This window comes from Lathamus discolor, chromosome 1 (assembly GCF_037157495.1).
Source record: "Lathamus discolor isolate bLatDis1 chromosome 1, bLatDis1.hap1, whole genome shotgun sequence".
Taxonomy (NCBI): Eukaryota; Metazoa; Chordata; class Aves; order Psittaciformes; family Psittacidae; genus Lathamus; species Lathamus discolor.
In genome coordinates this window covers 141,338,212-141,363,378 of record NC_088884.1, presented here as the reverse complement: position 1 = coordinate 141,363,378, position 25,167 = coordinate 141,338,212, and the positions used below count along the sequence as shown (strand labels likewise).

The following is a 25,167-nucleotide window of genomic DNA, read 5'->3' as shown; positions in this document are numbered from 1 at the left end:
GTAACTTGATCAGATTTAGTAGATATTAAATACTGTTAAATATTAAACTCTATCAATATTCAGTTGCCTTCATCACTTAGAATGCTAATAATTTCATTGCTTAACTCAGCAGTGGTGGCATATCTGTAGAACTTACTTTAGCCAGCACAGCTTGCAATAATTGCATTTTAATACAATTTTGAGGAACCAGTTGCAATCAAAGATGAACATTGCTATAGATGAAATTTGTAAGACTAGTCAGAAAGAGAATAAATAAAAGTTTCAGAGGTTTTAATGTAATATTTACTGTTTCAAGATTAATCACAATTCTGTATGCTTCTTTACTTGAGCACTTTATGGAATAGGTGACTCAGCTTTGTTGTTTTACCATAGTGTTATGAATGCAGCAGGAAAATGTAATATTTTCTAAACTCACTGTTGCAAACAGTAACTGAGAAGAAGAAAAACGCATTTGGGTCATTTTGCAAAGATATTTTTAGTTAACATTGACATTTAAAATCAACTGACTGGCTCTCACAGGGAAGGCAGGTGAGAAAGCGGGAAGATGTATTGCTACAGGTTTTCATCCCAGGAAAAAATAATTGAAATGTCATGGAAATGATTGTATAAAAATATAATGGGTTTATACTTCTGATCGCTTTCACTTTCTGAATTTATTTTTTTCTAAATCCCCTCCTCAGAATCTTTTTGGTGCCAAAGAATTCAGCAGGTTTTTAATATCAGGGTGAAACTGCTGAGCCTTAATGTGAATTCTTACTTACCTGGGATCCAAAGACAGCATTTTATTTCAAAAAATTCACAACATCTAAAGGTTAAGAAACTGTGGATTGCATTTCCTATGGCTTTCTCCTGTGTTAGAACATCACACTGGTTTCCATTGTAAGTCGCCTGTTACTAAACAACCCCAGTTTTCATCTGAGTTTCAAATGCAAAACTGATCTGGATAGTTGTTTAATAACACTATACTCTGCAATGAATGGGAGTACTTTCTGGTTTGCAAAAATTACTGCCACTAAAATGTGGAGACTGTCACACAGGTCAGGGTTAGCTTTCTGGTTTATATTATCTTGTAGGGAGAACTGATAGCTATCACTAACAAGAATATTCTTCAAGGACACCAAATGTTTATCCTCGCAGTAGTTTTATAAAATCAGACTGGCTGGTTAGCTGCTTTATTCCTTTAAGAAGAAAAAAACAGTAGGGGCAGTGTTTAAAATCTACCTTTTGCACTCTAGGGTTTCTCACCTATTGCTTTTGTAGTGCAGCTGTGTATTTTTCATTGCTTGTAGAGTTCAGATACAAAACTTCTTGCTTTAGTGATGATTGTTTTCCAATTAAGCTGTTGATTGGGACGCATTGCTTGTAATTCTAAGTCAAATCCAACTCCTGTCTTGCTTGACTTCATGATCCTTGGTACATAGTTATATGCTGACATAGCACCATGTATCTCCCTGGTCAGTTAAGTGGTGTGCAGCTTAGTATATAAAAACCAGTTTTTGAGGGAGAAAGAGTTGAGTAAGCCTTGAGGATTTGTTTTCATCATCTGTTCTACGGTACTTCTGAAACAGTGAATCAGTACTTGAATAAATTCCTTTGTGTGAAATCTTAGGCTTTATTTAATTCACTTTTATTTAGAAAGTACATTGAAGTGCTTCCTTGAAACTCTCTCATTTTGCTCAGTTTTATTAACTGCCTTTCTTTTTCAGCAGTAATTGTGTGTGTTGATTTACTATTTTCTTTCTTTTTCCACTACTTCTGACAGTCATACCCATCCAATTACATGGACCAAATGAAGCCAAACAAGTACAGCGTCATTTATTCTACACCGGGTATGTTGCACAATAAATTTTACTCAAGCCCTGAAGGACTATCAAATGGAATCCAGATGGAGCCAGTAGACCTTACGGTGAACAAACGGAGCTCACCACCTTCAACTGGAAGTTCTCCTTCCCCTCTAAAATTCCAGACTGTGCATAGGAGAACTTCACCTGGATTGACTCTGTCCTCACCCAGCTCACCTCTCAGTAAATTTACACCGTCACCCCCAGGAGTACAGCCTATTTCCATGCCAATAACCATCCCACCTGTAATGGCCGCTGCTCTTTCACGACACGGACTGAGAAGCCCTGGAATACTCCCAGTTATACAGCCTGTTGTGGTCCAGCCAGTTCCTTTTATGTATGCTCCCCATCTTCAACAGCCCATCATGGTGTCAACAGTTCTTGCAGATGAGATGGAAACTCCAAGTAGTATGCCAGGTTGGTGCTGTCGAGTTTTCTTCTTGCCCCATTTCATCCTGGGAAAATAACTGTATATCCAAGCATTTTTTGTGTGTGTTTTTCACATTCTAGGAAATGAAACATAATTCCTGTTGTTTAAAAATATACAGGCATAGAATTTACTGTGTAAATATTTTATCAAACTTAATGAAAGTTGTATTCTGTTCTGATTTATACCTTCAAAAGCTGTTTATCTACTGAAATTTGGACTGATAAAAATGCTGGACTGATGAAAATGGACAGAATTGTTTTGAATTACAGTTCATCAGGAGATAGCCTAAAGCTGGAAGATTTTGTACTTTAGTATAAATTGTTGCACTAAATATCGAGGTGGGGGATTTCTTTTGTTTTAACTATTGATTTTTACATATACTATTTCTGTAATTTTCCACGGTTTTGATGTCTTGCCTGCCTTCTCTCACCCTCCCCCATACAGTGCCTGTCATTGAGTCTTATGAGAAGCCTATGCTGAAGAAGACAATCAAAGTAGAGCCAGGAAGTGAACCACAGAAGACTGACTTCTATCCTGAACAAATGTCACCTCCAATGATGACCTCGTTGTCTCCCCAGCAAGTAATGTTGCAAGAGTAAGTAGCTAACAGTAGTCCCAACATCAGGAGAAGAATGAAAAGCAGTTCATTGCAGCAGTTACCAATTTTGAGGAGTAGGAGGGGGTGTTGCTGTGCTTTATAAAATGTGATAAAATATAGAAAAACATCCTTTGCCCTCCACTGCCACTGTGAAATGTGATTTCAACTGTTTTTAACTCTCTTTAGTGATACAGGAGTTGTTACCTATTTATACATTGCAGCCCCATAGATCTGCCATTTATATAATCTGTTTCTAAAGTAATGCTAGTCCCAGTCCTATAGTTCATTGAAGGTAGGGCTCTCCATATGCCAGTGATACCTGTTTATGTAAAACCAGCAGCAAACTGGAAAGAAGCTGTAAAGACATTTCCTGTTGATCTCTGTGTTGCCTGAAATCCCTTTCTCTGAAAAGATTCTTGTGACTTTCTTTTCTTGGAGGACTTCCTTGTCTTTTAATAACTTTTGGCTGTTTGGTGGAAAGAACCCCCTCAGGCCTACAAGTTCTGTATATATCCAGTGAAATTCCATATTTACCTGAAGCCATTGTTCTGTGGGTGGTTTTTTTTGGCAGCTCAAGTATTTCCTGAAGCTTGCTTTCCTCCCAGCCACATAGTTCCACCCCAGTACCAAGTCACTGTGCTGGTACAACTGTTACTGGGGCCACTGTATGAACTGGATCACAGATCTTTAGGCATTAGAACTGTTCTGTTTGCAGAAGGCAGAGCAAGGGCTAGAAAGAAGTGAGGTCTGGGCAGAGACTTTATAATTGGAAATACAAAAAAATTCTCAGGAAATACATGAGGAGCCATGGGCACCCTTCCTGTTTTCTAGGGAAAATTCTGTCAACTTACCAAAATCATGGGATGGCCCAGAGCCAACCTCATCCTTCACCAGGCAGTGCTCTGGACAGGCATGTAGGCTGCTGGCATGGCTCTGGCAAGAGCTGAAGTTTGGAACTGAGCTTGGCTAATGGTACATGACCTAATACATACCATAATCCATTTCTGCCCTTTCTTCCTGCTCACCATCACCCTCAGAGCAGTTGTAGGAGACCTCACTGCCTAGAGTGGGGAAAAAGGGCTTCAAGTCAGACTCCCAAAACCAGCATGTGAGTGTGGAGAAAGCATGGAACAGGCGGTCTTCTGCACTTCTGTCACAAGTCAGCCGGTTCCTCCTGCTCATAACCATCCCAGGTTAGAAGGCACACCATGACTCCAGGGCTAACTACATTCAGTAGAGCCATCTTGTGTTCCTTGGTTTCAGGTCTCTAATAACCAACTTAGATACAGCTTGTAGAGTGCATGCTCTTTGCAATTCAACTAATGGCTAGCTGGCTTTTATAAACTGTATGCTGTTTATTTAGAAGTAACTTTACATGTTTTATTACAGTAAACATAAAATAGTAAGCATCTGTGTTTACTAGATGGTTACTTATCTTCTGTAATGGAGCTGGCGCACAAGGGAGTCAGGTCTGTATGTACCTGGAGCTAACGTCTGGTAGGTCAGGACGATCAAATGGTTCAGTTCTGTTCTTTGTTATAGGCCTCTTTAACAAGAGCGAACCAGTAAGTGCTGTTCCTTGCTGATACCACACCCTTCCTCCAGGGCTGAGACTTCTGCAGACTTGTCACCTGCATTAGTGACTTGCATTATTTCCCAGTGAGTCCAGTTTCCACAGGAAACCCATCCGCTGAGCAAAGAATATAAAATTTGGTGTAACATGTAGGTAGTGTTGAATAGTCCATGTTCCCAAAGCATCTCCTCTGCTTGCCCATGCAGAGCAGTAGGTTTATGGAGACCCTGTCCTGGGGAGTGGCTTAAATTTCTTCCTAGCTGTCTCACAGAGCTGCAGTTCTTGCTGGTTCCTAAAGCCAGCTCGTTCAAGGTCATGTTCTATTCACAACAAGAAGTTTGTAAATAAGAGGTTTTATCTTTCTATCATTTAAAAACATAGGCAGACAAATCACACAAGTTAGAAGGCGAGACACCTAGACCTTTATAAAATTTCCTGTTGTCTCACAGCTTCATCAGCCTCTCTGTATTCTGAGCTGTGGTTTGGCAATGATTTTTTAGCATTTCTCATAGGTTCCAACTGCCCAAAGTGCACTAATAAGCTACAGTAAAGGGACATACGAAACTTTCAGTCTCACTTTAAAGTGTCTAATCTAGCTTTAGTGTTAGTTGTAGGCATACACACACATACATGTGTTTGTGTGTGTGTGTGTATGATGGTGGTGGCATTTTTGTGGGATTGCTGGACTTTCTAGTATGTTTGATAATAGAAGTAACTATGCAGTTATTTCTAAAATCAAACTCAAGGTAGTAATCTCTGACCAGATATCAGAAGCTTCATTAATATTGTATTTTCTTGCAAGTGCAAGTGTTGAAGCCTAACTTAAGCTGACCACATAGTGTGGTCTGTTGATAAAGAAGGAGGAAATTGTAACAATTTTGGAAGATACTCTTATTGATTAAGTAATGACACTTAAATGGTTAGACTTACGTGAATTTGTATCTGGTTGTGTAAGAGGGAATGAAAGAATTAGAGCTGTGCTTGTATTATTGGCACTTACTAAATTTACCTCTGATTTCTGACACTGCCTTAGCCATTTTTTAGAGCTGCCGTGCCCTGCTTGGGTGTTGATAACGCTCTGTGTCTTGCCAGCCTCCTTTTCTCTAAAGGGAAAAGGAGACAGAGACAAATCCTCAGCATTTTTTTGACACACTCTTAGACTGAAAACCATCACAAATGTGCAGCCAGTATCCTCTTTCTCCCTTTCTCCAGATGTTACCATGTCCAGGACTAGCCTCTGCACACAGGCATTTAAATCAGATCTGTTTGCTCTTCTAAGTCAGAGCTTCTGCAAAAAGACTAGTATGCAACAGTGTTAAAATAGAGTATTGCTTTAGAGAAGCATTTCTTTGGAAGCTAAAAGCTTTCCTTTCTTACGTGAGAGTACATGCATCTGTGTGTGAAACATCACCGTCTGGGGTTTCCTGCCATGACAGTATTTTTAGCTAGATACAGCATGCACTTGAAGAATGCATCACTCAACGGTCACGGAAACTCCGAAAGAAGAGGATTTGGCTCCCAATTTGAAGCTTGTAACTCTAGTAAAAAGATTAATAACAGAAATTAACTTTACCCACATCAGTAATTCCCATCCTGCTGCTATGGAGAGCAACAGAATTTTTTTCTTGTTAAACCACACACAGATTTTCTGTCTTTAGCACGTGCCCTTCATTTTGATGGGAGAAGCGGGTATTCAGCGTTTCTGAAAATTAGGCCCTACAGGAACTTGATTTAAGTAACTGATGTAACCTAGTGCATTATATAGCTACAAAATGTAATTCGATCAGTAAAGAAATGTGACATACAGCAACTGGGGGAAAGATGGGAATTCTAGAAAGCTTATTTCTGTCACATGGAGGAGCTAGTTTTGCAAGAAGGAATAGTAATATCTCCACATCATATACTAAGTTTCAGTTAAAAGCTAAAAAATACATTAAAAGCACTGATACAGATTTGCTAATGGATAGAAAAGTGCAGCTTCGTGAGGCTGCAAGATTTGTAACGCCACATACCATTTTGATGAGCTTACTTATTTCCTTTTCTAATATTGACATGGAAGAAAGAACCAGGGTTGTCCCTGGTTCTGCAGCAGGGGGGGTGTTCAAACCTGCATATCTACAACAACACCCGTTGAGAAGCTGGATGGGTTTTCTCATGCGTGAATGTGTATAGTTTTGTCTGTTACAGGAGTCCGTATGTAGTTGGTACGTGTCTTACCTGCAGCGTACCTGGGGGCTTCAAAAGCCAAAAATGATGTTTGTGAAGGTGGAGGGACAGCTGCAGACATCCTGTGGGTGTGCCACTCAGGCTGAACTCTGCTTTTAGGAACTGACGTCAGTGGTACAGGGAGGCCGCACCCTCCTGCCAGCACCAAACAGGAAACTCTTAATTACTCGCTAAAGGAGTGGCTGGAACAGTAAAGACTGAGTTCTGCTTTGAAACCCTAAAGATACAATTTCTTTAATAATATGGAATAGCTGTTTCCAATTGCAAGCAAATTAGTTGCACTGGAAAGAAGAAGAAAAATTGCGAACAAATACAAGAAAAGTTTGCTATGAACTCAGTTTGAGAAATTCGACTTTGACTGAAAAACAGGAATTTGAATGGGTTTTTCCTTTATAAGGTTAAAAAAAAGCTAGGGAGTAGTAAAAATGGCTACATCATGCCATAAAGTGAGTAAACATTTTGAAACATTGCTGCTAGAATACACAAAATTTGCTAAACCCTCTTGAATTTTTCGACATGCATGTAATGTTGTTCCTTCTGCCAAGAGACAGAGGGGTAGGGAATAGAGAGCTCTGTCATGAATCGTCTGAGCTGAGGTTTGCTGTGCTGAATGTTTCTCATTTTTAACATGCAGTTTGCCTTTGCAGGAATCACCCTTCAGTTATAGTTCAGCCAGGAAAGAGACCTTTACCTGTGGAATCTCCAGACACACAGAGAAAACGCAGAATACATCGGTGTGATTATGAAGGCTGCAACAAAGTCTACACTAAAAGCTCCCATCTGAAAGCTCACAGAAGAACCCATACAGGTTTGAGCATTGCTATGCTTTCCTTTCGTCGAGTCTACAGTAAAATAGCAGACTACGCTTTTAGTTTGTGCTAATGGCCAGGTGTAAATAAAACGGCAGAAGTTGGATTTGGCATTTCCTGGATGTAATTGTAGGCTGAGCAAAAGATGGAGGATGTAGCAGGCAAAATCTACAAGAGACTGTAAAGCCAAAGCAGGATCAGGGTGTATGAGGGTATGATTTACATTCACTGGCTCTTCACTCATTTTTTGTCCAGTTGCTTGCAAATTACTCAATCTGCACACCCTGTAAACACCAAATCAGTTCAAATTGCAGTGCCTCACCTCTTACATGACTGTTATATTTGACTGAGACTTCCATGGGAGTAACCCATTTGCAAAAGTCCAGACCATGTGCCAAATACAAACACGTCTGCTTCATGTGGACGTGCTAGCGCCTGGTTCAACAGTGCTTTTTCTGCGTGACTGTTCCAGTAAACACATCCCCATCTCTGTTCTCTGTAGAAATACCCATCTTGGCATTGCTGAATACTTCAAAGTTTTTTAGAAAGATACAGGACACATTTAGGTAAAATGGAGCTCCATTCATGTCTGTCTTACATCAAGACAGCCCTTTAGCTGTTGGACACATGATGGTATTAAGGAGAAGGATCACATATTACAAAGTAATGGTTGAGAGAGGCTTTAAGTTGAGCTGCTTGGTGTAGTGGTGCCAGTTACTTACACTACAGTAACTTTAAGAGGTCACAAGAAGTTCTCTGTCTGCTGTGCTGAATGGTAGCACCAGTCTTTTCCCCCAACTAATCTAGAATATGGGGTCCTGGTTTTGAAAATACTTGAACAAATGCTTAAACCTTCACACTTCTGGGCTTGGTGAGACAAACCAAGTGCTAATATGGCAAGGAGGGGAGCAGAGAGACAATAAAAACATAAGTCGTGGCAGGAAGCAATTTTTGATCTGTTGCTTTCAAGTAGACAGTTGCTAGCACTGAGTGCTCTGCAGCCTGGTGCTGTTCGGAGGGAGGCGTTTTGAGTAAGCATTAAAGTACTTGCTGAAATTTGACAAGGCAAGAGGATAAACATGTCAGATATTGAACTGCTGTGTTTGCGTCTTAAATCCCCACTTCTGTGTTTCTTTCTCCAGGTGAAAAACCATACAAATGCACTTGGGAGGGCTGCACGTGGAAGTTTGCCCGTTCTGATGAACTAACGCGGCATTTCCGCAAGCATACCGGCATCAAACCCTTTCAGTGCCCAGACTGTGACCGTAGCTTTTCACGTTCAGACCACCTTGCTCTCCACAGAAAACGCCACATGCTAGTCTGAATATCTTCTGTCCCTGACTCCTGTCACACTTCTTTTTTGTACACATGCATTTTATTTTGGATTCAGCTGGACTGAATCTCTGAGTTTATACCATTAAAAGCTTACCTATGGTCAGTAACAGATGTTATCTAACCCTTCTATGTTCTTGCCACGGGTCAGACCTAAAGAATGTGAACACTTCTTGTTTTCTTTCTCCTGGGGATGCTAAGCAAACCCTTTCTGCAGACAGTATGTTTAATGTATTCCATTGTGAATAAGGGAATTTGTAAACTAACAGCTTTTGTTGGTTTCTTCATATAATCAACCCAGCATATACTGATAAAGTAGTAAATGTTATTGAATATTCAAAATGCTAGTCCTTGCCAGAGACTTTTATTTATGTGCCCTGTAAGACATACAATCATTTTATGCTCAACAATGCAATGAATGGACTCTCCCAGCCGTGTTGAGTTCTGCAATATGGTTGATGAAACAGTTCTAGGAAGAAACCTGATTTAGAAGTCCCCTCTGCCCAAACAGTGAATAACATCGTAGAAATAAATCTAAGCAATGAAATTACTTTGCAGACAGATTGAGTCATAGCATCATTTACCTCAGTGAAGAAGAAAAATTGGCAGGAATTGCTCCATACATAATATTGTGCATCTAAACCAATGTCCTCTGTCCTCTGTATTATAGTGTAGTATATATCCTTGTTTTTATTGCATCATGCCCTGGTGGATTTGTTAAATGAAGACCTTGTGTGACACTGTTATGTCTGGTTTCTGTGCAAGTGTATGGATGCAGCACCCACGGTACTCTTCTGTGACACGGCATTAAATGATACTCATAGAAACCTACCACACCTCATTTCAGGGATATAGACTATCCCTGTGCAATCACTCCCCTACATTTCCTCTAAATAATTTTTTCTCTTTGATGTACCTCAGAAAATAGCAATCGTTGCATCCAAAGTGCTCTGAACTGTATTGTTGCGAGTGCCACTTTAATACACCCAGTATGTAAAATTAGTTATCTACAATACCTTTATGAGAAGATGGCATCAGATACGAAGTACTTCTCATGATAAACTGAGTTCTCTATCTGCTTTGGATAAAAACATGCACCAAATCATCCATTTGATAACTGATTTGTGACTCTGGCAGTCTCTCAATGGTAGGTAGACAAAGCTTCCCCTCTGTGGATGTGTCTATTGCATTAAAATATCACATCAGCAAATCTTAACTCCCAGGTCAGTTAGCAAATGCAACTTGATAGATAAAATAAACAACTCCAGCAACCTGCGGTTGACCTTAGAAATGTTCCTGTCTTTGGGAGCCCGCTGAAAGAAGGTTTCTGTCTTTATTAGCCGGCAGACTTTGTGGCACTGCAAGGAAATGGATGTATTTCTCTAAGGTCTTGCGCACCAGTGAGTTTTTCTTCTTTCCCCTTCGTAAGATAAACAGTGTTCCCTGCAAATGAAATATACCGAAGTCAGATTTCTGTTTCTCTTGGGAAAATCTGCTGGAAAATGGAGGGGTAAAGGGAAGAGGACTTTCATAAGACTTTCCAGGAGGAGGCAGGTGGAGTGTTTATCTATCTGTGGGTGGGTGTATTGGAACAGGTATATATACATCCCATAAAGTTCAATGGCAGACTGAGATAATCCCGCAGATGGAAGAGTGTGAGTACAGAGAGCCTTCCCTTGCTGATGGGAGTTTACCAAGTGTTCTGCTGACCTCCACGTGCCTGTAGAATTGAGGAGAGGATCTGTACTTCCAGAGAGGAACACTCCCACAGCGAATGCTGTGACACACAAAGTATTGCTCCAGTTTAACGAATCTTACAGGCAGGAACATGGAACTGGCAATTCTGCTTCATGCGTAGAACGTGTGCCCTATGAAGGGGAGAACAGGGGTTTGCAAAGCAGGGCTGGGAACATGGCTGCAAAGGTTTTGTGAGAAGATCTGTTACAGCACCGTACAACCTCACCGCTTCACTAGGGCTGAAGGGAGTTGTGCCAGATTGATCGTGTAACTGGCCCTCATCTGCTTGGCTATGGAGCTGAACAGCCTGGCAGATGAACTGGTCTGGTTTGGGTAGGCCAGGTCGCTGCTAACATGGAGGAGCTTGCAGGGAAGAGAGTGATGTTAGTGAGTGGCTGTTCTAGAGCAGGGGGGTTGTTGAACATGTCAGCAGTAGCAGACTCAGCCTCCTTCCATAGGTGCTGAATGTTGTTGGAGTTGCATCAGTGCCAACATGTCACTGACAGGCTGCTTGCAGCCCCTGTAGCACCAGGCAGAAGCCTACAGACATTGAGTATCCTGGGATGAAAACAATTCTCTTATTATGTTCTAGGGAGAAAAGCAGACGAGATCCTATCAAAAATAAGCAGCTTCATGGCAACTGATCCCGGTTTTAGCATAACAAGTGCAAACGCACATGATTTGGGATGTTAAGGAACATTTCTTTCCAATGCTGTTTGTCTTTTAAGGCATTCACAAAACGTTTTCTTTAGTATTTTTTTCTTTTTAAAAAATTAGAAATCTAAAATCAAGTACCCTAAAAGCAGAACTTCTCTGTAACTGAGAGTTACTTTGCAGAATTCAGTCTAGGTTGTTTCCCATATCCATTCATTAGCCTGTCTACCTTTTTCCTGACAATATTTATGCTAATGGTGGGGACTAATACAGTGGCGATTCAATGGAACTATAAAATATCTTTATCCATGTGCCTTGTGACAACAGAAATTTGAATATTAAATATAAATATTTGAGATTATTTCATGTAATTGCCTTGCTGTGGGATTTTTCACTTGTGTCTGTGGGGTCTCTTTGTGGTGTTGAGGTCACAAGTATGCTTTCCTCTTTCTGCTGAAAACGTGAACTTACATCTTAACTGGCTCATTGGTTCATTTTAGCAAACTCTGATTTGAGGGGTATCTTAAAATATATGCAACTAAACACTTTTTAAAGCCGGTCCTTCTGTCTTTGCCCGAAGAGAAACCAGTTTAGATACAAAGGTAGAAAACCCTAATCCTGCAGAACATGCACATTTAAAAAAACCCACCTTTTTCCCTAGCAGCATTGCAGCGTGTGAAAGGAAACACTGCTTTACTAAAACATGCCTGTTTAAGCCGTATAACTATAATCATTTACTGAGTTTCTAAGACAATCAGAAAAAGCTAAGCAGGTATTAATGTTTGTGGGTTTATTTAAATATACACCACTGTTCTGCAGCAATGCTTGTAATGCCACATCTTGTCCAAGTATGTTGTTGTCTCTGTCAAGGTTAGCAACACGTAGATGAGTACAGATCCTTTCTATAACAAAATTGCAAAGCATTTTACATTATCTTAAGAGGGCTACACCAGTTTGCATTTTACAGACATTAGCACTTTTAAAAAAATGTACTTTTAATATTAGAGGGTCGAAATAATCTTTCTGCTTAGCATCTCTCACCTGCAGCCACAGCAGGGGTGTTCTATTTACCTTAATACTTGTATAAACTATGCAGACATTTTTATATAAAGTGTAATATATTTTATAAGCTAATAAGACTGAATGGGTAATTAAAGGTTTCTAGTGTGCATTACTATCACTTGCAAATACAGGACATTTTGGTAATCTTCTTACTAAAGATGTGAATGTTTAATGTACTTTCACTGTTTCTACTTTGGTAGTCCAATGGGAATTCAGTAATGACATTTTGTCATGGCGAACTGTGAACATAAATTTGTACTGTACAGGCCTCATACTCTATATAGCATACAGTGAATATGTATTATGCTTGTTAATAAAACCCTCAGAGTATCACCTGTGGTCCTGTCGTCATACACAGTGCGACAGAGAGCCACGGCACAGGGCAGGGCCAGAGGGATGCCCAGGGCTCCCTGCCTGCTCCAGGCAGCCCTGGCTTTTCAGGAGGCCCTTCTGCAGAGCCCCACACACCACCAAGGGCAGGAGCAAGGAAGGGCAGGAGCACCAGGTGCTGCAGGCGCTGCCTGTGAGCATGTAACAAGCCATAGGACAAGAGGTAATGGCCTCAAGCTGTGCCAGGGGAGGATTAGATTGGAAAAATTTCTTCACCAAAAGGTTAGTCAGGCATTGGAACAGGCTGCCCAGGGAAGTGGTGGAATCACCGTCCCTGGAAGTGTTCAGACCCCATGTAGATGAGGACCTTAGTGACACTGCTTAGTGGTGGACTTCACAGTCCTGGAGTAATGGTCAGACTTGATCTGACAGGTTTTTTCCCTAGTTGATTCTGTGATCCTAGCTCCTGTGCTCAGCAGTGCACTTAGTGGCAAACTCACAGAAGTAGTTTACTTGCTTCTAATCACAGCACTCTGATCAGCCCATTGGCAGGGCTGGAGCACCAAACCCACAAGGCTGCATTTTTTAGCACTTTAAACACAGGGCCTCCTCCTTTAACCATGCTCTTCCCCACAGCGTTTGCCAAGGCCAGGGTGCCAGAGCTAACACAGGCCACAAGCACATCGATGTGCACGAATCCTGCTCACCTCCAGGCACCCCTGTGGGCTTTGCTGAGAAACGATGATGTGGAGAGCTGACAAAACAAGTTCATTTATTTATTCACACCTTTCCAGCTGCCTGAAAGGAGGGAGCCCAGTTGAATTCACTATGCATCTCTTAACACCTTCCATTCCTGCATCAGGGTGTTTATCTGTTGCTGCCTGGGACCCAGCAGATCAGCCCAGTCTGCACCTACACTCTCATGGTGCCATACAGAAGGGAAAGCAGGTACAGCAGAAGCAAGGCAGTAAAAACAAAACCCTGCAAACAGAAATCAGAATGTGAGAAAATGGCTGGTGTGAATTTCTTGGTATCCTGCTTGGAAATAAGGATTGCTTCCTGTAAAGCAAGAGTCTCTGTTCACATCATGCTGCTGATTTCCAAGGTTCATTTGGTAGTGAACCAGTCGGTATCCGCTCCAGAGCATACTCAGCCGGCAGGACAGATGAAGTGGGGGACTGAGCCACTGACCCACCGTGGAACTGCCATGAGGAAGGGCTTATCCTGCCCTGTCTTCCTTAGCCCGCACACACCTACCAGGGGCTCCTGCATCCGCCGGGCTGGTAAGACCAGCTGTTTCATTTTTCCCCAGAGGCAAGACGGGACCGATGTGTGTGTGCCGGCAGGAGCGCTCCCTTTCAGGAAGCAGCGATATTTCAATCGGCCACTGGGCGTCAGGCTCAGCCTGAGAAAAAGGCAAAAACTGAGCTTTCGAGACACTAATATGAGGAAGTATTCCTTTTCTCGTAGTTAAGAAATAAAGCCGTTCTTCTGCCTGACCTTCTGTCACTGAGTCAGATCCTCATCCTGCAGGAAACCTGCTCAGGGGTTCACAGCTGCTCTTTGCGTCTTTACTGTGATTTGTAGCCATAAGCACACTTTTAACATATCCTCTACAATTAAAACTCGGGCCTGGCCGAACACTAACAGTGTAAATGTACAGGGTGTGCTTCCAGGCCTGTGAGCTCAGCAAGAGCAGCACTTCACACCGTTCTTACTTGCTTACGTGCTTCCCAAGAAGCATCTCTGTGAACACGTTTTTTAAAGACCCTTTAATGGCACATTGCTTCATAGAAAACAGCAGAGAAAAGCGTTTGCTATGTTCAGCCACAACAAAAATAATCAACAACTTCTGTATCCTCTGAACAGAAACAGCTTCAGGGAAGGAGAAAAAGGAAGTTCCAACAGAGAACTCATAAGAAAAATAACAAACCAACAGCAACCAACAGATCGAATCTGCTTTATCAGAGAAACTCAGAAGTGTATTGTAAGCAGCTGCAGCGTACAGTGCAGCATGGAAATAAGTGAAATACTTGGCATGTGCATGAAAGACTTGTGCAGACATAGGAAGGTCAGTGTATAAAGGGGTGTTACAGGGTTAATGACCTAAAACAATACAGCTGGCAGACCTGAGAAACTATTCCTTTCACACCTACCTACAACTTAGGTTTCAGAACAGTCTTAAAGATGAGGGTCTCTTCCACAGCCCAGACCCTGTACATTAGTTAGGACATAAAACCCTGTTTGCTGATGCATGACATTTACAGAGACTGGAAAGCCCGATTTGAGAAATTTTACTTCCTCTTTTCTCATCTGGTAAACAGGACAGAATGTGTTCCCATTAACACATTGCCACCAAGTGTGAATGCTGAACATGTCCGTAGACAGCAACGCTTGGGAGAGGAGGAGTCTTTCAGAAAGGAGGGGGACAGGTTTTCTGGTAGCATTCTCACTGTAAAGAGCAGAGGAGCCCTGAGGAGGTAAAGGCTACAAGACTCCTAATGAGCCTAATGGGCACTGGCCTCTGTGACTGAACTAACTGTTCCTTGAGCACCTGAGAGAAGTACAGCACACAAGCCTTACATTACAGATGTCACTTTGGCTGTAGCTGAAATAAAGAAGTCACCAGAGCTTACCCAGGGAACTGCCTAAGAGCAGACAGCCATGTTACAGAGATAGTGAAGAACCTGCACCCAGAGGGAAAAACCTGTTAAGAAGGAAATATTGAAGCTTCAGCAGCACATTCAGGCCTCAGCCCCAGGTTTAACATTACTACATCTGTGGAAAGAGCCTTGCAGCCTTCTATAGCTGGCTGGCTGGCTGGCTACGGGGTGTGCAATGCACTTTCAGCAGCACCCCATGGTGCCCACTGGCCCTGGCCACCATGTTGGGCTGCCACGCAGCACAAGTGACTCTTAGGGTAGGGTAAAGCCTTCCTGAATAGAACTCCTACAGAGCATTAGGCTTATCTGTGCCTTTGAACATCCCCGCTCATCATAAGTAACCTGCTTTTCAAGCATGCCACATCCACCAGCTCCCACTGAAGTACTGAGGGCTTAGCAGCCCTTTTTAAAGTACACAAACAAAGCTTGGTGCTGGCTTTGGGGAGATCCCAGTTAGGTGTTATCACAGAGGTCAGTACCTAACTTCCCTTCACCTGAAATTAGGACTTAATAGAGAATTTTATCCCTTCTTTCCAAAGCTCTACATTGAGATAAAGGCACCTGGCATCGTACTGCGATAGCCAGTTAACCTGAGCTGGTCTGTGCGTGCACAGAAGCATCACAGCACCTCTGTACACAAGGAAGCTCTCCCATAGCTTCCTGTCAACATCTAGCTACCATGACACACACCTGGCAGGTGCTTGGTCAGCCGCCTTGGCCAGTGCTAATGAACACACCTTCTTGCTCACCACATGTGCCGCTCATGGCTGTGATCAGAGGGCTTTGCATTTCTATTGAGCCATAATTACATAACTCCACATCACCAGAGAAATGAAACCACCAAATTCAATACCAGAGAAACAACGAGAGATTTATTAGATTGTCAAATTAAACCCAAGCACAATTATTAGATGTTGCCTATCAACAAATACCATTAGTTTAATCAGATTGGTTTTAGCAGAGAAGTTACTTACCAATAAAAACTGCTTTTTCTCACATGCATGATGATTGGAAGGGCAAGGCAACAGAGTTCAGTGAAAGTAAAAGGGGATTCATCTCCAAACATCAAGCTTCTATCTTTTAGAAAACAGGAAAAATGAGCTCCCCATATAGCTTGATATGATCATGGCAAAAAGTAGCAGTATTATACTGTAAACATTTCCTAAATTCAGATATTATTATTTTGAAGACAATGAATAGTGAATTCTATGAAATCATGACTTGGTAGGTACATCTAGGTAAGTCGGAATGACTAGTACAATGAAGGAAGAATAACATTAAACAAGGATTAATGGCTCTGACTTTCAACCCTTAACCAGGAATAAGCAATAGCAATTTCTGTATCTATCACAATTACAATTTGCTACTAACTAGGAATACTGTAAAAGACTACAAAAAATTTATTAACACAATTTAATGCAAGACAGTCATTTATTCGCATACTGACTTACACTACTGGTAGAGGTAACATCACTCTGCTCCTTATCTACTTCAACAGATATTGGCAGGTTAATGTTAATAGCCGCCCTCAGGTTAGCCCAGAAAAGGGCATGCTTGCTCCTCTCCTTCGGCCACTCCAGGTAGGTTCGCTTTGCCATCAGAGCCCTCAGCTTGTGATACCTGGCAGGGATAATGTAGGGAGGGATCGGCTCCAGTAAAATGAGGATTAAGCTGTCCGAATTCTCACTGAACAGCTTGTGATGGGCAAAGTACAACTCATAGTGACACCACTCGCTCTGCACAAAGTTGGGAGACAGCACAAAGATCGACTTGTAGCTCTTCTCAATGCAGTTAATGATGTTCTCCACAATGCTCTTGCCAGGGATGAAGTTTCTCTCATGCTGGCACAGTTGGACGCAGCCCTCGCCCTTCTCCAGGTTCGGGATCAGTTCGTCCTTCACCCACAACGCGTCACGCTCGCTGTATGAAATGAAGGCGTGAAACTGCAGAACGGTCTCCTGCTCTGCAGGGTGGTTGTGCCAAGCTCTCCGCTTCGTCTGCGTCCACTGCCACGTCATCCGCACGTACCACGGCACGTCCAGGTAGATGCACAGGAAGGCCTCGACAGCCACCAGCACCAGCGTCAGCAGCAGAGCTGTCACAAGGAGCAGCACTGTGTTGCAAGCCAGCTCGCTCAGGTGGAAGTCCTTCAGCTGCGTCCCTCGCAAGTCCTCCGGGTACTCGCACATGTACGCCGCCGGCCAGCCGAACAGCCTCCCCCCGGACTGCTTCTCCGCACGGATAAAGTCTCGCAGTTCACACGAGCATTTGAATGGGTTCTTTCCTGCTTTGAGCTCCCTGACTCTTGGGCAGCTCTGGAAGAAGTCGGCAGACGGGGTGAGGATCGAATTCATCTCTACGTTCAGGAACTCCAGGGCCGTAAAGCCGCCGCAGCCCGGCAGGTCAGCCAGACGGTTCGATGCCAAGTTCAGCTCTTTCAAGGCTTTCAGCTCGGCCATTCCCCTGGGGACACTGCTGATCTGATTGTTTTGGAGGTTGAGATTTTGGATGTTGACTGGCAAGCACTCGAACACAGCATCCGTCAACTGATTTGAGGACAGGTCCAGCTCTGTCAGAGACTCAGCCCATTGGCATTGCGCGTCAGCTCCCTCATGACGCAGCAAGTTGCTGCTCATGTCCAGGTATTTTAGTGATTTCATATGGCTGGTCATGAAGCTAACCTTGGGGAGGCTCTCAAATTTATTCTTCTGCAAAATAAGTAATTTCAAATCTGTCAGAGTGCCGCAATTCTGGAACAGTTCATCCGTCAGGGCATTGCGAGAAAAATTTAAATACTGAAATGAGCTTGTTCTGTTGGGGCAAAGCATGTGTGGCATATATGCATCATATATTGTCAAACTGGCAATATTCATCTCTGAAAACTGTCTGTATAGTATCTCCTGGTTGAAATAATAAACCTTATTACGAACATGCTCCAAAGTTAGTACTTTCATGGAGCCACCCAAAGAGATTAATTGTTCCATAGAGCTTAGTAAGGGCATAAAGTCATATTCAGTCAGCTCCCCCAGTGGTCCCCGAAAAGTCAAATTTCTCACAGTCAAATACTCCACAGGTGAATACCAAACAAGGAGGAAAATCTGCAAAATTATAGCCCACTGTAAATCCACAGTGTCAAGCATGAGAGCTGTTGTCTTGATTTCCTTCAGAAGCGCTAAAGAAGGAGGGGGGAAATCTTTATAGCTCAAGGTATATCTTAAATTAACTATTTTTAAGTTTTCTGAAGTGCTCATTCCATCATACAGTAGGGCAAAACTGAAGTTTCGGTTTGCTGCAAACACGATGTGGAGGCTCCTTGTGTTCAAGGCTGTCAGACTCTGAGGCTCATACAGGGAAAAGTCTTCTAATGTTAGAAAGACAGTGTGCAGATGCAAATGCGTTATATACCTGAAGTCTGACTTTTGTATCATTGTGGCACTTAATCCTAGGTACTCCAAACAAACTATGTTCCCGAATTCCTGACAGATGGGCAGGGCAGTAAACTTATTGAAAGAAAGATCTAAATGTTTAAGATACACAAGAGTTTGACAGTAAACTTTCAAGATGTTATTATGAGATAAATCTAAGTATTCTAAATCTTCATTAAAAATGAAGACACTAAAGTTAAGCTCTGTAACTAGATTATAAGAAAGATTTAATACCTGAAGATCAGAAAGAGAAACAAAATCTGAGACACCAAGTCCAGAGATCCTGTTATGTGACAAATCTAATACATGAGTATGGACTGGAATGTTTTCTGGAACATTAGTTAGCAAACTGCTTGAATAATTTGCAATAAATTCATTTTCCACAGTTGGATGGATATTATTCCATAGTGTGAATGTAAAGACACAAGCAAAGACATAGATACTTGTAAAGGGTCCCATTATGCCTTCCAGGTTTATCCGGGTTTCTTACACAGGAGCATATCCTTGTTTTCTCCTCAATATGTCTCAGTGATGAGTCCAGTCCTGTGAAAGAAAAACACACCGAATTTGCTGAAATAGTTGAATCATTGAACTTTGCTTTTTCTTGTTAAATTAAAATTCAATATAAAATTAGGCAAGCAGTAAGATTTTCATTTTTACATATTATTAAGTTCTTAATCTTATAAAGACCTTAATCTTTACATCTTATTAAGTTCTTGTCAATCCTCCTGATCCCCATTCTTTAATGCCAATTATTGATTATCTCAGTAGAAATTAACTCCCTTATAATGGGAGGTATACAATCAGTGGTATGTTATGTTAAGCAATAAAAATTTCTCAACAATCTTGAAAAATCTAAAACCGGTACAAACAGACATTAATGCATTTAGGAGTAAAGGAGAACACAACAAGTCTCCAATCTGCTCTTTCTGTACACCCCATATCCCCACACTTTAGGGGACCGAACTTCGAAAGCCCCATGGACCCTCACAGGAACTGGTCCAAAAGCAACCTTTTCAGTCAGAGGAGCCAAAGAATATTCCTCTTCACACCCCAAAGACCCAGGACATGACCATGCACCTCCTCAGGGTCAGCTGATCAAAGAAGCTGATCAGCTTTGTCTTTGTTACAGCACAAAGGGGTCCATTTTTCCAGTAAGCCAAGAATCTTGAGGAGGAATTATACTGTTATTGCAAGCAAGGTTTGCATGCAAGGTTTTGGTAGCTAGAGGGGGCTACAGTGGTGGCTTCTGCGAGAAGCTGCTAGAAGCTTCCCCCATGTCAAACAAAGCCAATGTTAGCCGGCTCTAAGAAAGACCCATAATATCAAAACTGGTATCAAATCTGTACTCAAATTTGTCTTCTTATCCTCCAAGTCTCCTATCAAGCTTAATCAACTTTTAATTAAGTAAAGCAAGAACACATGTAATTAACATCGCCAAAAGCAATACAAGAATAAACATCGCCAAAAGCAATACAAGAATAAATCAGTAAAGTATAAATTTCTACCTCAATAGAATCCAATTGAGAGTTCAAATTCTGTCTTCAAAAAGTGATGCTGGAATATCTGAGCACAGAATAACAGTGAAGCTGGGATGGTTGGTCAAAGTACAGTATCACACACAAGCACAAGGAAATACGACCCAACTTTCTTCACAGAGCGGTTGATGGTGTCCTTCAGACTCCAGGCTGGTAAAGAACCTCTGGAATCAGATAAACTTTGATCTGGAACTCTGTGGAGGAACTTCCCTTGGACAAAAGGGACATCAGGAACAAAGCAGGAAATGTTGTGAAGGAAACAAAAACCAGAAAGATATTCTCTCTCTGTGCTCCAGTGCCAGATGAGTTTCAATTTACCACGCATGCTATGCTATACAGTGCGGTAAGGGATCATCCACACTATACAGCACTGAAGAGTGCCACTGTCAAAAAATGAAGCAGATATGTCTGGCAAAGCAATATTAAGGATCAATGGTTACCCTGCCAACACTATTTTATGATGGTATTAGAGTTGGATGAGAATGAAAATCATCATGCCAACAATTTGTTCCCTTTTCTTCTTTGTTGAAATCCAACATACAGATGAGCATTTTCACTGAAATTTCAAAATGCAAAAATACCCACCAACAGTAAAGGAACACCAACACCTGAGATCTGATGGAGTCCAAAATACATGTAACAAAAAGATGTAAACAATGGAGCAAATATAACCCACCTTTTGTGCATGAAATTAATCTCCGAGCGAAGAACCAGCAAAAGTCCTCTGCATGCTTGGTTAGCTTCCTCAAAACAGAGTTTCAAACATACATAATCTTCCAGCTGGGGAATCTCACATGAAATGCTAATTCCTTAATAATTTCTACCTCAGGAAGTAGAAAGAACAGGGTTTTCTCATGTAGGCTATACAATTCTAAGAATTAATGAAATTTCCCTCCCATGCAGGTATTAAGAGCATAATGAAAGGAAACTTTTAACAGTCCAGACTCTAAATACATTTACTTCTGTAATACTTACATACTTGTAAGTTTAGGATGAGATAAACCTATCTGCAGCACAGAACATTCACCAAAGCAAGACTGTTTGAATAATTCTGCATTTCTAATTTCATTTCTGCTTCTGATAGTTATGCAGATATTCTAGAAATTCATCAACTGTATCTCCTCTTTTGCACACACAGAAAAGAGGAAGCAGAACTCACTGCTCTACCCTGCCAAGTTATTTGCTTCAGCTAAACACACTAATTAATGTAGCACACTAAAGGATGGCAAAAGCTTAGATCACAAAAGCTAGTAACAGGGGCAAAACAGCACAGTTCAGAACCTTTACAGGTCTGCCACCTTTACTCTCGGATGGTTATCAGGGATACCTCACATTGTAGCCTCCTTCAAAAATCATAGAAAATTAACTATAGAGAATATTCTGTATGATATGAAAGCTGCAAGGAAGCCATGAAGAACAGAGCAATACAGGGTAATCTGGGCATGGAGCAATCCAGTAAAGTAGCCATTCAGTTAGCGTTTTGAACAGTGGCATGAGCCTAGCAAGCAAATCAACAGAGCAGAGAGTGAGTGCATTGCAAATGCAGGTATAAATAACCAAAACCAACACCTTACTCCCATAAACATCCACGCTAATACAGCATGCTTCAGGAGGATTAATTAGCAAGGAAGAAAGAAGCAGAGATGAATAAATGAATGAAGATTACATAAATCCGAACAAATTTTAAGATTAAATTCATGAAGTATGTCATGAATTCTTCAGATCTGAGCAAGCTGGGGGAACGTGGGGAGCACTTGGGCCCAGCTGGACTCAGACTAGCGCTTACTCCACCCTGTAAAACAGTGCCTTGCAGAAGAGTTGAAAGCAAGAAGGGATTCAGCTAAAGAAGCTGAAAAGTATGAAAATTTATTCTAGATTGCAGTGTCAGCTATATTTCAAGCTTACATTAGATTCCTTTGAAACGTTTATTTTTTTATTATGTTTTCAATCTTGTAAGGAAGAATTTAACCTTTTGCTTTGCTGAAAGAAGATTTCCATTTTTCATTTTGAGACTGATGACTAAGATAGTCTGAACTGAAACAGAACTGAAACCATTCGGCTTCCCTCAGTGCAGTGAATCAGAGCAAAACATTACGGAAAACTCTGAGACATCTGTGACCCAAGACAAGGCCAGTGATTGTGAATGTTTCTCAAGAAGCAGCGAAAGTCTGCTTGTCAGCTGATAGCATTTTGTCTTCAAGCTAAAGGAGAAGTTCCCACTGCTGGGAACTTCTGTAATCCATGAAAAAACTTTGCCATATGCACAAAATCAAATACAAATCAGCTTTCACCAGAACTGACTCCAGTGCACACACACCTGTAAAACACAAAAGTATCTACACCTTTAATCATAGTACGTTTCATTTCTTTACCACCCTTCTTTATGAGACTTCAAAATACATCCAAATAAACAGTTTGACATAACAAAAAATTTGCAACTGGGTAAAATAAAACTCATACTCTTGAATACCTCTGTTAAATCATTAGGAACATTGCATGTTATTTTTACGAATCAATTCAGCAAAGCTGTTTGGGGCTGCTTGCAGTTTACTTGATTAAGTCATTTTGTATGATAGGCAAAACCTAAAAAGTGGTGTATTTCTATTTGTGCACCCTGAAATGTACCAGCTAAGTATCATCCTTCCCATAGTTGGTATACATACGCTTGTGTAGAGACCTTGTTCCATTTCTGAAGTTTATACTGCTTGAGGGTTTGCAGCTGATTCTATCAGTGAGCACCTATCTTCACAAACAGCCTTTCCTCAGGGTACATTTCATACTTCAGCCTGTATGTTGGGATTACCCACCCAGAGAGAAACCGCAGCTACATTTGACCGGGTATCATAAGCTATTCGGAACCATGACTATGCCCAAAGTGTAAAGAATCTCTTCAACTGGAACTGCAGAAGAGAACTTACATGTACAAAACACTGAGTTAAAACATGGCTGGAGCACTCATGAAAAGTTAATAAAATTAATAAATGTTGCAAAACCAGTGTTTGGTCATATCAAGGACCTTACCTTCAACTGCAACTCTCACTATCACAACTTCACCCTGTGTGTCAAGGGCTAAATGCCACCACAAGTCAAAGTGAGCAGAAACTGTACCGCATTTATGCCCAAGCCTATTTTGCTTGGGTGTAAATAGGCACAAGGATCAAAGCTGTAGAAATCAGACTGATAATATGGAGTGACCATGCAGAATACAGAATTTTCTTGCTTATTGGCTTATTGATACAGCTTCCTCTTGACCAAAGAGTGACTACAAATGAGTATTAGAATCAAACTCAGCAAATGTTTCTGAAAGAAACAATCAGACAAACGGAAGCCCTGAGTGAAAACACAGGTTTCACAGAGATTTTGAATCTTCCCCTCAACAGAATGCCTTCACCTCTCACAGAGTGCCTTTCTTTCCCCTCACGCACCTTTCCCTGCTCTAACCCTTTGTAAATAACTTCACTGCCAATGTTTTGTAAAATTTCTAAAGCTAAAAAAGAGCCAAGTTCTAAGCAGGGCAAGCCACAGTGTGTTTCCTTTTTACTACACACTACTTAAATATACATAAAAGCATTTACTTTCACTTAATTCTTCACATTTTCTAGGTTTTGGAGGGTATTTAACCCCTATGTTATCAACCTTAGATTTACCACGCATGTAAAAATAGCATTCCTGTTAGTCACTGAGATGACTAGTCAAATGCCAAGAATCTGCTTCAATATGGTATCTGACACCTGAATATATTTACACACTCCCTTTTCCTGATAACTGGCATGCATTAGCAGTTATAAATTTCAGTGCAGAACTACTTGCACATTCGTATCAGCAGGGTGCACAGAAATGGGCAGCTACTTTTCAAAATGTGCAGATAAAGTATCTGACATGGGCTGTGAGACTACACATGGCCCCACGTATGGGGAAAACTTCTTTGTGGACTGGCACTGGTTTTATCAAAAGTGTTCAGAGTATAGAGAGGCTAAAATAATTCTCTGAAATACTCTGATATGTATAATTTGAGAAACGTATTCTCTCCTGGGGAATCAGAGAAAACTACATGTAGTACTTCACTGCCTTGTTTTATCAATTATTCGGCACATAGTATGGACAAAAATCAAACACTATGTGGGCTTCTGGTTCTGACCTAGAAGTTTTAGTTGCTCCCCATGCTCATTACAAACCTCCCTTTCCAACATTATTCACTGGAAGATTTTGGACACACCAGAAACCTGTAATTATGTAGCTCTGCTTATGACTGCATCAGCTACATAGCCAGAGGTCACAGAGTTCCTAACTTCCTTCCAAAAAGTAAAACCCTGCCCAAACCTTCTACTCCTGAAAGAAATAATTTTTGGCAACAGGAATGTGCTCCCACCTGAGTAACAGGAAGGATTCCTGGTGTACCTTCTGACTTCCAGAGGGTTTCTCTGTCCTCCAGCCAATAGAAGAAGCCATAGGAGCTCTTGAAGCTTCACATACAAGAGGGGATGTTAACTGTATTACAGAAGTTTCAACTCTGATGTTTTTGAAGAACATTTTCAAGTCAGCCACCATGGAACAATCCAGGTGTCCCTGGCTGTGTGAAAGGGATAAGCAAACCAAGCTACCTCTGTTCTTCTTCAGTTTTCTAAGGGTTAAATAAGTCATACACTGAAGCATTAGTTGGAGAGGAAGGAAGAAGCACAGAAAACATTTGTTTCCACAGTACTGAATGAAATGCCTGGTTATTGCCTTTCTGATCGTAACTCATAGCTGGGCTGCAAAAGGTAGTGTTTCAGCTGAAAAGGCCAAATTCTTTCCATACACAGCATAATGTAAGATACCTGGGTGAGGATTAAAAAAGTAGAAAACTAAAAAAAAGCATGATTAGAGAAGTCAAGAGTTTCTCAAGGTATAGCTAATGGTGATGAAGGCTGTTCTGTTACTGTAGATATCCTCTCAGTCCCTTTAGTCAG

General features: G+C 41.4%; 2 protein-coding genes across 7 annotated transcripts in view; one reads left to right on the top strand and one right to left on the bottom strand.

The window, feature by feature from the left end:
* Window positions 1-12,595, top strand: part of KLF3 (KLF transcription factor 3) — a 28,859-nt gene extending 16,264 nt beyond the window's left edge. For all 4 annotated transcript variants that reach the window (XM_065699133.1, XM_065699125.1, XM_065699110.1 and 1 more), the window contains 4 exons: window positions 1,763-2,258; window positions 2,716-2,866; window positions 7,316-7,476; window positions 8,620-12,595. In XM_065699133.1, coding sequence (XP_065555205.1) covers window positions 1,763-2,258; window positions 2,716-2,866; window positions 7,316-7,476; window positions 8,620-8,801 — 990 coding nt within the window. In that variant the 3' untranslated portion in view covers window positions 8,802-12,595. The remainder of the gene's footprint in view (window positions 1-1,762; window positions 2,259-2,715; window positions 2,867-7,315; window positions 7,477-8,619) is intronic.
* Window positions 12,596-16,100: 3,505 nt separating this feature from the next.
* Window positions 16,101-21,299, bottom strand: LOC136024025 (toll-like receptor 6). Of its 3 annotated transcripts, XM_065699098.1 has the most exons (4): window positions 21,198-21,283; window positions 20,895-21,038; window positions 20,189-20,246; window positions 16,101-19,223 (listed from the first exon to the last, which is right to left on the bottom strand). In XM_065699098.1, the coding sequence occupies exon 4, from the start codon at window positions 19,137-19,139 to the stop codon at window positions 16,683-16,685; it is 2,457 nt and encodes an 818-aa protein (XP_065555170.1). In that variant the 5' UTR covers window positions 19,140-19,223; window positions 20,189-20,246; window positions 20,895-21,038; window positions 21,198-21,283; the 3' UTR covers window positions 16,101-16,682. The 3 variants fall into 3 exon arrangements, with proteins under 3 accessions (XP_065555170.1, XP_065555161.1, XP_065555155.1); XM_065699089.1 differs by having other exon boundaries at window positions 20,189-20,382; window positions 20,895-21,299; XM_065699083.1 differs by having other exon boundaries at window positions 20,895-21,299.
* Between the last annotated feature and the right edge of the window lie 3,868 nt (window positions 21,300-25,167).